General features: G+C 42.2%; 2 protein-coding genes across 2 annotated transcripts; both read left to right on the top strand.

Annotated features, from left to right (window-relative positions):
- The first annotated feature begins 236 nt into the window (after positions 1-236).
- On the top strand, positions 237-3879 carry LOC138196006 (F-box only protein 39-like). Its single transcript, XM_069145662.1, has 6 exons — positions 237-658; positions 760-931; positions 1684-1992; positions 2400-2624; positions 3486-3662; positions 3754-3879. Exons 1-6 carry the CDS (start codon positions 237-239, stop codon positions 3877-3879), a joined length of 1431 nt encoding a protein of 476 aa, XP_069001763.1.
- A 1049-nt stretch (positions 3880-4928) lies between these two features.
- slc25a1a (solute carrier family 25 member 1a) lies at positions 4929-10513 on the top strand. The gene is made up of 9 exons (XM_069146379.1): positions 4929-5305; positions 5759-5866; positions 5950-6049; positions 7218-7356; positions 7467-7551; positions 7686-7790; positions 7939-8054; positions 8126-8199; positions 8303-10513. The coding sequence occupies exons 1-9, from the start codon at positions 5059-5061 to the stop codon at positions 8415-8417; spliced, it is 1089 nt and encodes a 362-aa protein (XP_069002480.1). The 5' UTR covers positions 4929-5058; the 3' UTR covers positions 8418-10513.
- The last annotated feature ends 168 nt before the right edge of the window (positions 10514-10681 follow it).

Genomic DNA, 10681 nt, shown 5'->3' with positions numbered 1-10681 from the left:
CTTTCTCACTCACTCCTGATCTATTGCAGCTTCAGGTAAACTTTCTGTCTCCAATTTTCTACTCAGCAATTTGTTTTAGCTCTTTTCAATATTTTTGACTTACTACTATTATTCTACAGTGGAATTTGCCCCTATCCCGCAAAACTGGACTAATTGGCTGCTGCTGTAAAAATCCAAACAGCAGGAATTTCAAAATCAAACAAAAAACTTAAATGATGCAAAACCATGAAGATACGATGGTGGAGGAAGAGTCTTTTTACGAAGACACAGACACTGGTGATGAGACAGGAGAAGACCCCAGTGATGACAGCTGTTACTATATCTCAGAGAAGATGAGCGAGTGGGACTCACTTCCTCATGTGTGCTTACAGCATGTGTTCAGGCTTCTTCCAGACCGTGATCGCAGAAGTGCAGCCCTGGTTTGTCATCACTGGCACAAAGTCATGCGCTCACCCTCTCTCTGGCGCACCCGCTCCTTCCACTTCACTGGTCGGCTTAATAAATATAAGCAGTCTGAGTACAACTATGCTGTGGGCTATGCCCTCAATCTGGGAGTCTATCTGGAAAGGCTGGAGGTGTCTGTGTGGCCTCCACGGAAGCGCTTTATAGCTAAGACTCTGGAGGAAACCATCAGCGGGCTCCTTGCTGCGCTTATCAGGTAAAGGAGTGTATCCTAGGTCTAAATCATGACCTTACACAAATCAGGCCCCCTTAGAGTGTAACTGACATCTCATTCTAAAAACTGACTGATCTCCACAGTGTTCAGGCCCAACTTCGGTCCTTCTCCCTTGTAAAGTTGGAGTTAGACCGGACCTCCTGGACATCCCGCAACAGGAAGGCTCTGATGATGAGCCTTCATGTTTTCCTTCAGAGAGGAGCCTCAAAGCTCACCTCTATAAGTCTGAATTGGATGCAAAACAGTATACATCAGGTAAATACAACACAAATATGAACATAATCTTTGAGCAAATATATCACTACCACTAGTGAGTCACCAAAGTTCTAGTCATAATATAATTAGACAGATCTCATAAGCTCAGGGCTAGTCTCTATAAAAAAAAAAATTGTTAAATCTTAAACACTGTACTGTATTAGTGGGTTACATTCTGTAGAAAGGTTTAATGAGAGATAAGAAAATCGACAGAAACAGTCAAGATGCAACAGCCCTGCTACAGATTAATGTTGATATAGGTCTACATTTGTACCGAGCAAAAGGAAGAAGCTCAAATCAGCAAAAAAAAACTAATCATACTCAAAATGAATTAAAGACAGTCAAGATGTAGAGAGTCTTTGAAATAATGCAATGTATTCTGCAAGGCCCTGAAGTCCTGAAACACGTTGTTTCTTATTAATCTGGAGCAGACCCTAAATTTTATGGAAACATTTGACCGTATTCATATAAGATAAAGTCATATTGTTTTCAGGAATTTTTAGGTGCGTTATAGTGTGGTGATGTGATAACTGTATGAAAGAATAAAGATCAAACTAGATAGTCAATGACTACATATCATATAACTGAACTGAATGAATGCTAAGAGGTTTAATTTGCTGATTAAAATCTAACCTCTATGTTTTTTTGCTTGCCTTAATTCCTTTGGCCATGTCATAATCTTAAAAAGGTAATTATTTAACGTGATAAAAAAAACAAAAAATATTTTTGTTTCCTGATCCTTTGACCTCAAGGGTCTGGAGCTGCTATCTGCCCTGTTACATTCTCAGAGGCGCGTCAACCCCCGGTACTATATTTCTTCTCTGGATTTGGAGGGATTCTTTTCTATGGAGGTGAATGTCCGCCTCAATCCCATCATGCACCACTCCATGCGCAACCTGCAAGGCCTCACTGAACTGCGCCTGAGTTACTCCTGTCTGTCAGATGAGCTGCTAATGGCTCTCCAGTCCAGACACACATCGGGGCAGCTGAGCTCCACTAGAAATGGAAACTCCCTCCAAACACTGTCTTTCCACTGTGCTCTGATCGAGCCGCATCTACAAGTAAGCATGATTAAAAGGTCTTATTTTTCTGGCATACGGTACAATAGCCATTGGTACAATGGAGCATCCCTAATGAAAATTACTTTACTGCTTGTGTAGTTGGATGAAGAGTCAAATATACTGAAAAATCATAGATGTCAGCTTTGGGGAGCTGAGTATAAGGACACATCTGCATGATCCAGACTGTAAATGTATTTGTTCTGCTAAAATAGCCAGAAAGTGAACTACCACCCCCTTTAGGCAAGGTAACAGGTGCTTTGGGATGTAGTCCTTGATGGGAGCACAAGCTGAAGCAGCAAAACGTGAGGGGGGAAAAAATACAACTGGTGAAAATTACCCCCCCTGAAGTCTCCTTTTTTTTTTAATTTTAATTTTATTTCTGTCTCTGCTTCATCTTCTCTCTAAAGGTGGTGAGAGGGGGCTCATGGGCAAGTTTGGTATCAAGCTGCCCGGACCTGAGAGTCAAGTTCTCAGTGGACCAACTGATAGACACGGAAGTGCTTGCAAGGATGCTGCTGCCTGAGATTCCCCTTCGAGAATACAGCATGACGGCTCACTACGACCCCGAGGAAGAATGTAGCGCAAAACCTGTCCTCTGTGACATGCTGCCTCAGTACAGCCGCAGCCTGCAGGTCAGGGTGCTAAGCGGGTAGCGTTACAAACCGCAGAGTGTAGAGATATGGCAAGAAACTAAATGTTCAGTCAGAAATAAATTATGTGAAATATATCAATTCAGGCTATTTGGGTGTGATGCAGGAGTTTGGCGATAAAAAGTTAATAGCAATAGTCCATAAAATTATTGACAAAGATGTCTGTGGGTAGTCACAAGTAGCTATGTCATTACATCTGCCACTGAGGATTGACAATGTTGTTCTTTTGGTTGGTTGGTCAGTCCACTCCTCTGGTTTGAACTGAAATAGGCTATCTCATCTTACTCAAATAATAAATGCTACTGCCTCTCTCAGAGGTCAGAACTCTTCACTTGTAAAATATCTTGACACCAAATTTCGTCACTCATTCTACCAATACAGCGTTTTTTTGTACAAAGGCTCTATTTGGGCGACGTGTCCAAGTAAACAAAATCAATCAGTTTAGACTTACATGCATTATACAGTAGAATGCCTTATTACTCTATTTTCAAGATCATTTTTGGCCATTAACAGGTCTAAGTGGCACGCTCTACACCAGCTACAGATGTACATCTTTCACAAGTGTGCCTCCGTCTAGTTACTTTTTACTGATAGCATGTACGGCATTTTAGGGGACATCTGCTAATTGTATCTAGAGAAAATAACCTGTGTTATACTCTCCCTCTGTAAACTGCATGAAAACAGTGATACCAACTAGTATCATTGTTTTCATGCAGTTGACGGGGGAGAGTATGACGCAGGTTATGTTTTTATAACCATTAGCGTTCAGGAAACAGTATCGATGTCAAAGCATCTTTATTGAAATTTTTTAAACAACACCATCATTATCTTTTCTGTCTATAGAATCTAAACCTAGACATGACCAACTGCGATGAGTCTCTGGATGAGGAACTACTGGGGCTGGTTAAGGTGTGCGAGTGTCTGGAGCAGCTAACAGTCTGTGCTTTTTTGGAAGTCAACACTGTGAACAGGCTGCTGCACATGCGACTGACTGAAAAGACCTCACTTAACAAGATCAGTGTAAGGAAACAGGGCAACACTTCCTGATTCTGTACATATAAGGAGATATGCATATACACACGATAATTCTCCCGGTCTTTTCGTCTTAAAGGTAACAATCTACACAATAGAGGACGACCCCGAAGAGCAGGAAGACCAGCTGGAGGAAATACTCTGTTCTTACCTGCATCTACCTCCTGAACTGGAATTTTACGCCACACTATACCCCTTTGTGTGACAGTGTACCTTTGTGTATACCCGTTTGTGTGACACATGCATTGGAGCTTGTAGACAAACTGAGAAGTGCATCACAAAAACAAAACAAAAATGACAACAATAAAATGAACAAAGCATGAAATTCCATTGTTTTACAATCTAACAAACCAAATGAACAAACAAAAAAAACGGTCCTCCGCTTAGTTTGGACTTTTGTCACAGGCAGGCTCTTTCGCTCTTTCTCTGTCATGCCCATGTTGGTGTCAGGGGGGGCAGGGTGGGTTATGGGTGTGTATGAAAACACTGACCTAGTTTCATTGTAAAGGGTGATCAGGGGAGGCAGTGTCTGTGTGTGCGCTCTGGCATGGGGAGACCACTATTTAAAGGAACATAGATTAAGAGGCAATACACCAAACTCTTGATTGCACGGCTCATGACAAACTACAAAGGAAACCTTATCCGTTTAATTTGTTTTCTATTATCATATACAGTGTTCTATGGCTCTCTGAATCTCTCTAATATGACACCTCAAAATCGAATTATTAAATACACAAAAATTACATATCTCTGCATACTGTAGGCTATTCAATATCCGGTTAATTCCATTTATTCTACGCAAATACAATGCAGCGCTTTGGCTACTGGTCTATAGCACTATCTCCTTAACTTACATTATTAATATACAGAATTATTGTTATATTTTTCAGTGTATTACATGATTTGTCTCCTTATGGAAGATAGTTTCTCATTGGGATCGATGTATCTTTCCTTATATGTGTAATAATGTTAATTCATCCCTTCTAGACCAACTGATAATGCATTACCAGATAGTAAACATCATGTAAAGAAGCAGGTCTATTCAAATAATTGAAATGATAGAAGCAAGTTTGACTAAAGAAAAACGTTAGAATATCTTGTCAGTAGATTATCAGACTACTTATTTGCCTGACACATCAACAAAACAGAATCCTCCACATTATTATTGGTCGCCAAAAATCAGGCAGAGTCACGTGACTGAATTATGTTATTAGACAGTACGGCGAGCCAATGGCCTGCCCCATCACCTGACCGCTATTTGAATATTGATGTTCCCTCTGCCGCCACATTGGTGCGCCTGTCTGTGTTGCTGTTGTCTGACATTGTCTGCGTGGAACGACAATCAGCAGCACCGAGATTTGAGCAATCAGCCCGGACGACGGAAATGTCCTCGCTGCTGAAGCCGTTTTCGGTGTGTGAGGGGCCTTGCGAGAGCTGCGGTGCCGGGAGAGGATGCCCGAGCTCGGCTCCCCATCAGCAGCCTCCTTCCCAGCGTCTGGTCGCCGCAGCCGCCGCGACGGGGCTCGGCTCTCTGCCGGCACACCAGCGGCTGTACGCGGCGAGGAGGAACCTGGCGGCTGCGGCTGTCGGAGGGAGGAAAATCACGCATCCCGGAAAAGCCATCCTTGCAGGTTGATTTTACAGCGCATATATTCAGCCCATCAGTTTTTCGCCTCATTGATGCGTATTGCTTTGCTGCACACACACACACACACACACACACACACACACACACACACACACACACACACACACACACACACACCACAGCCTAATCTCAATCTGTCGCCGGTTAAAGCTGTCCATGCAGAACTGGGTCAAAACGCCCTCAGCCAGCAGTGATGCTATACAGCGTTTACATGATGTAGCTACATGTATCGGTGTATATTTCTGTATTTATTTGGTACCACACCCCCTCCCCCTCCCTCCCATTTCTGTCTTGTGAAATAATGTAAAAAAAGATGCTAAATGATTTCTGCTGTGTAATTCATCAGCACCTCTCTGCAAGTAATCCATGTAATCGCTTATAGCCTGCTGAACCAGGCTGACGGTGGTGTTTCTCTACTTGTCTGCCTCTCACTCAGGTGGCATTGCAGGAGGAATAGAGATCTGTATCACCTTCCCAACGGAGTATGTGAAGACCCAGCTGCAGCTAGATGAGAGAGCCAACCCGCCGCGATACAGAGGGATTGGTAGGTCATATCTGACAGCAGGCTGATTGCAGGTTTGTATGCATGTCTTCTGGTTTGTTCACTACCCGATGCTCTGTGAGCAGGTGACTGCGTGAAGCTGACCGTGCAGGATCACGGGCTCAGAGGGCTGTATCGAGGTCTCAGCTCCCTGCTCTATGGATCAATACCCAAATCTGCAGTCAGGTGAGGATGCACATATTATAATGGAGCAGCTTTTACTTCATAGACTTTATGTAAAACTGAGTTTCCTTCCCTAAAAAAGACAAAGGGGCTGGAAGAGTCGAGCCTCTTGCATCATTTTAGTGTATAGCACCAGAGATGTGCAGGGTTGTAAACTTGAAACAGCTGAATGATGTTGAAGCAGTGACATAGCATTTCTTGGTACTTAAAATTGGAATCTGTGAGAAAGATTGTTTATATTTGATATCAACAGCCAAAAAAACCCAGCAACAACAACAACAACAGCAACAACAAAAAAACCTTCCATTCCCTAAAAAGTTCAGACCCCCAAATTCATGGTATATATACTGAACAATACCGACAACTGGGCTCGACGTTCCAGTGTGGAAGTTTCTCTTTCTCACGGCTGAAGTAAAACAAACATTATAATTTAAAACATCAACAAACAAACAAAATGCAAACGCAGAAAACAACAGAGAACCAACTAGCTAGAGTTAGCTGTCGGTTTTTACAATGCTACAATGCATTTTGAAATAGGCATCAATCCAAATAATCCCACTGTACTAACAAACTTGTGTTTTTAGGTCTTTGGGGCTATGAAACCATTTGCAAATGTTGAACGGACAAATACTGAGATGTAGAGTGCACAATGACACAGCAATTCATGTAACTAACATTGGCAAGGTGGTGGGTTCACAAACCATTGCTACTTGCTGCTGCTGCAAAACTAACGTGCAGAAACAACAAAACAGTTTCCCGGAGCCAGAACACCACCTTAAAAACATCCACAGACAGGGAATTTAACAAGACCTGACAAACAAATGGATTAGGGTTTCCCATTTACGGAGCCAAGGTTGTGTACAAACACTGGATTATTTCAAGCGCGCACACATAACAGACAGTTTGCGGACCGTGAGGAGATATTTGCTCAATCTGACAAAATACTGTTTTAGATCAGAGTCGCTGACTCCATTAATTCAAAGCCAGCCAGAGGTGTCGGGGCTACAACTAATGATTATTGTCAAATTGTTTGGTCTTTGAAACATCTGATATCTGTAAAGGAAAAGCAGCAAAATTTTAACATTAGAGAAACTACGCATTATTTATTTGATTCACTATTTTTTTTTATTTTGCCCCTTTTAATTCTTGAATATATCCATCTTTTCTCTAGGTTTGGCACATTTGACATGCTCAGTAATCCAATGCGAGATGCCACGGGTCGGCTCGACAACACGCGGAGCCTCTTGTGTGGTTTAGGAGCGGGGATAGCGGAGGCTATCGTGGTCGTCTGCCCAATGGAGACACTTAAGGTAGGTGGAGGTGGTTGCGGTCGCACGTTTCTTTTTCTGTGGGAAGCTGTTGAATCAACACTGACCTGAGGAAAATCGTCTGACAAAATGGTTCTTCCCATGTCCTCCAGGTAAAAATGATCCACGACCAGTGTTCCCTCCGACCTCGCTACAGAGGCTTCTTTCATGGAGTCAGTGAGATTATCAGAGAACAGGGTAAGAGATGTATTCCCTTCCTTACTACTTGTTACACATTTTGTCTGGGCACCCCTCACATTACGATTCGTAATATTACCAACATGTAAAATAATCAATTGTGACAAACCGCACCTATAACTAACTTCTTTTAGGTGTGAGGGGGACATATCAAGGTCTGACAGCGACCGTGCTTAAACAAGGAACCAATCAGGCCATCCGCTTCTATGTGATGAATGCACTGCGCAACTGGTACAAAGGTGAGAAAGACTACTTAATCACTACACAAATTCCAATGTCCCGGTCCTATTTTTAGGGATGTTAGTCCTTTTTCTGTCCATTTGATTGATGCATTTTTCTCTTATTTCCTTCTTTACTTTTGGGCAACCTTTGGATTTGACCTCTAAGGAGATGATCCCAGAAAAGAAATGCACCCAATTGTCACTGCAATGTTTGGAGCGACAGCAGGGGCAGCCAGTGTTTTTGGAAATACACCGCTGGATGTGGTTAAGACCAGGATGCAGGTGGGAAACACTCCTATCGTTCTATTACTGTCAGTGGGTTTATCTTTTGTAAGACACTGTGGTTTTTGTAGGGTTTGGAGGCCCACCGCTACAAAAACACAATGGACTGTGCCTTCCAGATCTTGAAGCATGAAGGACCCCAGGCGTGAGTAACCCACATCACGCTCCTCTAACCCGGTTTGCACGAACTTAAGTTCCACTCCGGTACACAAGCCATCTAACCTCATCTCGTCTGGTTCTTCGTGCAGGTTCTACAAAGGGACAGTTCCCAGGCTCGGCCGTGTGTGCTTGGACGTGGCCATAGTTTTCGTCATCTATGAGGAGGTGGTCAAACTACTGAACAATGTGTGGAAGACACAGTAGACCGTCCTGATGGTGACGGAGGTCTGGGGGGGGGGGGAAGCACAGACCAGTGCCTCATGCTACGCACAACTGAACACCTCTATTCTAGATCATACTAACTGTCTGAGCAGATGACACGTTGTCTCGACCAGTTTCCACACAGTTTCATAAAATAAATGATTTGCAAGTCTTTACTCTAAACACGGGGACAAAAACGAAAGCGAAAGTTGCTAGTTACAGAAAACAGCTCAGTGTTGACTGTAGTAGTCAGATTTAGGAACAAAGAGGGATTATATTACTTTGAAGGACAGGAAAAGGCAAACTTGTAGGCTCACTTTCCTGAGTCTGATTATCAGAAACACGAGTATATTGAGGGAAGACGGACAATATTTTAACCAAAGGTGTAATTTAGAAGGGCAAGAAATGGAAACAGACTTGAGTAGGTCGAAAAAGGGATATTGCGTGTCAGACGTTTTAGCTTTCTATGACTGTTGTTACTGTACATGTCGTAGTGAACACTTTGTACCGAAACCATAAATGTGTCTTTTGATTCACTGAGAACTTACTGTGCTGAGCGAAGAGCAGAGGTCATACTGGACACAAACAAGCTTTTTGCAGTACTTTAAAATGTCTGTGCAGTACTTCAACACACCTCAGTGCTGTTATCGCTTAACTCGGCTGTTTGCTTGAGGTATCATCACACGATAAACGTTCACAGTACTTTCTTGCTGTGTCTTGGTGGTGAACTTCAGATACTGTTCGTTGTGCATTTTGTGGCCACGGCTGACTAATGAGTACTGCTGCATGAATGCTGATGTGGCATCTCCCCCGTTACACCCCGACAGCGGCTCGCAGGCTTGTTGAGGCTCCACAAACTGGTCTAGAGACTGCACCTCCCCAGCAGATTGTTTCAGGGTGTTAACATCATACAAGTAGTTATGAAACAAAATGTATGTAGCACAAGTTTCACATGCAGTCTTAATAGTGGGAGGTAACAGTAAATGAATAGAGGTTTGCGAGCTCGTGGGTTGCCATTCTATGAAAGCTACTACATTTTAGCCATCATCTCTATAGCTGCATGTAAAGGCTTCGTTTGGGAATATTTGACCAGTAATGCTTTGTTCAGTCTAGCTGACCCTCGTCATTTCCAACTATGTGCTGGTGTGCAGCCTTAAAAATAAAAAGTGATTCCACTTCTACTCCAGAAGAGATGGCATGTAAAGATGTCCCACTATGTAAGCCATATTACTTTGATGTCCTTTAGCCGTCAGTGGTTTTCATCTGCTTATTGATTCACTCAGCAAATAGGCCGTCCTCCAGTCGAATAATATGTCACTTTAATATTCTTTGTTTACCTCAAGCGAAGCTCCTTTTTGTATGCTAACTAATACAATTGGTTATCACCATCTCAGTCATTCTTTTCTCATGGTATTGACATCCAGTCCTGTAAATCTCAGGCACTAAAAAGTAAAGTAAGTAAAGTTTTTTTTCTAAATAACCACATGAATCATTTTTTATGTAAAACTTCATAAAAGTGCAGCAAACAGAAGAAAAAAAAAATCAAACCGACTCCTTGGTCTTCATGTTGCCTGTGATTGATAAGAATCGAAATATCTACAGTGCCTGAAACTTCGGACAGTACTGTATGTTGAACTACAAAAAGGTGCAAGTAGACATGTTAGAGGCTCAGTCACAGAACGGGTGACTACTGTTGAAGGCTTGATTTGATTGACCTAGTGGCACCACACAGCCTTGCACAGAAGCCTTTCAGTCCTCTTTGCCAAGCTACTCCCTGATGGTAGAGAATATTTTTCACACATATTGTTTAATTTTTATGTAGCGGCTATTTCCTTTTAATGCATATTTGTACTTTATAGATTCTGTGTTTATTCTTTGCTGCTTTTCACAAACAGGCCAGCCGCTTGTGTACCTCATCAGATGTGGTGTGATCATGCATTTCATGAAGATCTTGCTGGGCAGAGTCAAGGTTTTGTTTGTGTTGAAGGAAAACCAAAACATGTCCGTACGACATCAGAAGAAATATTGTTAAAAACTATCTGTGCTCCAAGTATGATTTACATGATTATAATAAATAAATTTGTGATTATTAAACCTCACCCACACGTCAGTTAACATGTCAGATTAATAAAAATAAATTGTTTGGTGCAGATTCTGTGTTGGCACGTACATTTAATTATGAATGAGAAAACCCAGTTTTGCACTGTAGAGTACATTTAACTTCCATCCTGTATTATTAAATCTTTTTGGAAATTTTATGAAATAGA

Source organism: Embiotoca jacksoni, unplaced genomic scaffold (assembly GCF_022577435.1).
Source record: "Embiotoca jacksoni isolate LCO1_2020_lvr unplaced genomic scaffold, fEmbJac1.0.p SCAF_13, whole genome shotgun sequence".
NCBI classification, from domain to species: domain Eukaryota; kingdom Metazoa; phylum Chordata; class Actinopteri; family Embiotocidae; genus Embiotoca; species Embiotoca jacksoni.
The sequence above is the reverse complement of the archived record's forward strand: the minus strand, read 5'-3'. Positions and strand labels throughout refer to the sequence as shown.

What these genes read in the sequence shown, in the direction of transcription:
- LOC138196006 (XM_069145662.1), top strand. Translation starts at nt 237, where the DNA reads ATGGTGGAGGAAGAGTCTTTTTACGAAGACACAGACACTGGTGATGAG. An exon ending in CTCCTTGCTGCGCTTATCAG is followed by an intron (nt 659 to 759) that starts GTAAAGGAGTGT and finishes TGATCTCCACAG; the next exon opens with TGTTCAGGCCCAACTTCGGT. An exon ending in AGTACAGCCGCAGCCTGCAG is followed by an intron (nt 2,625 to 3,485) that starts GTCAGGGTGCTA and finishes TTCTGTCTATAG; the next exon opens with AATCTAAACCTAGACATGAC.
- slc25a1a (XM_069146379.1), top strand. Translation starts at nt 5,059, where the DNA reads ATGTCCTCGCTGCTGAAGCCGTTTTCGGTGTGTGAGGGGCCTTGCGAG. An exon ending in GCCCAATGGAGACACTTAAG is followed by an intron (nt 7,357 to 7,466) that starts GTAGGTGGAGGT and finishes CATGTCCTCCAG; the next exon opens with GTAAAAATGATCCACGACCA. An exon ending in AAGCATGAAGGACCCCAGGC is followed by an intron (nt 8,200 to 8,302) that starts GTGAGTAACCCA and finishes TTCTTCGTGCAG; the next exon opens with GTTCTACAAAGGGACAGTTC.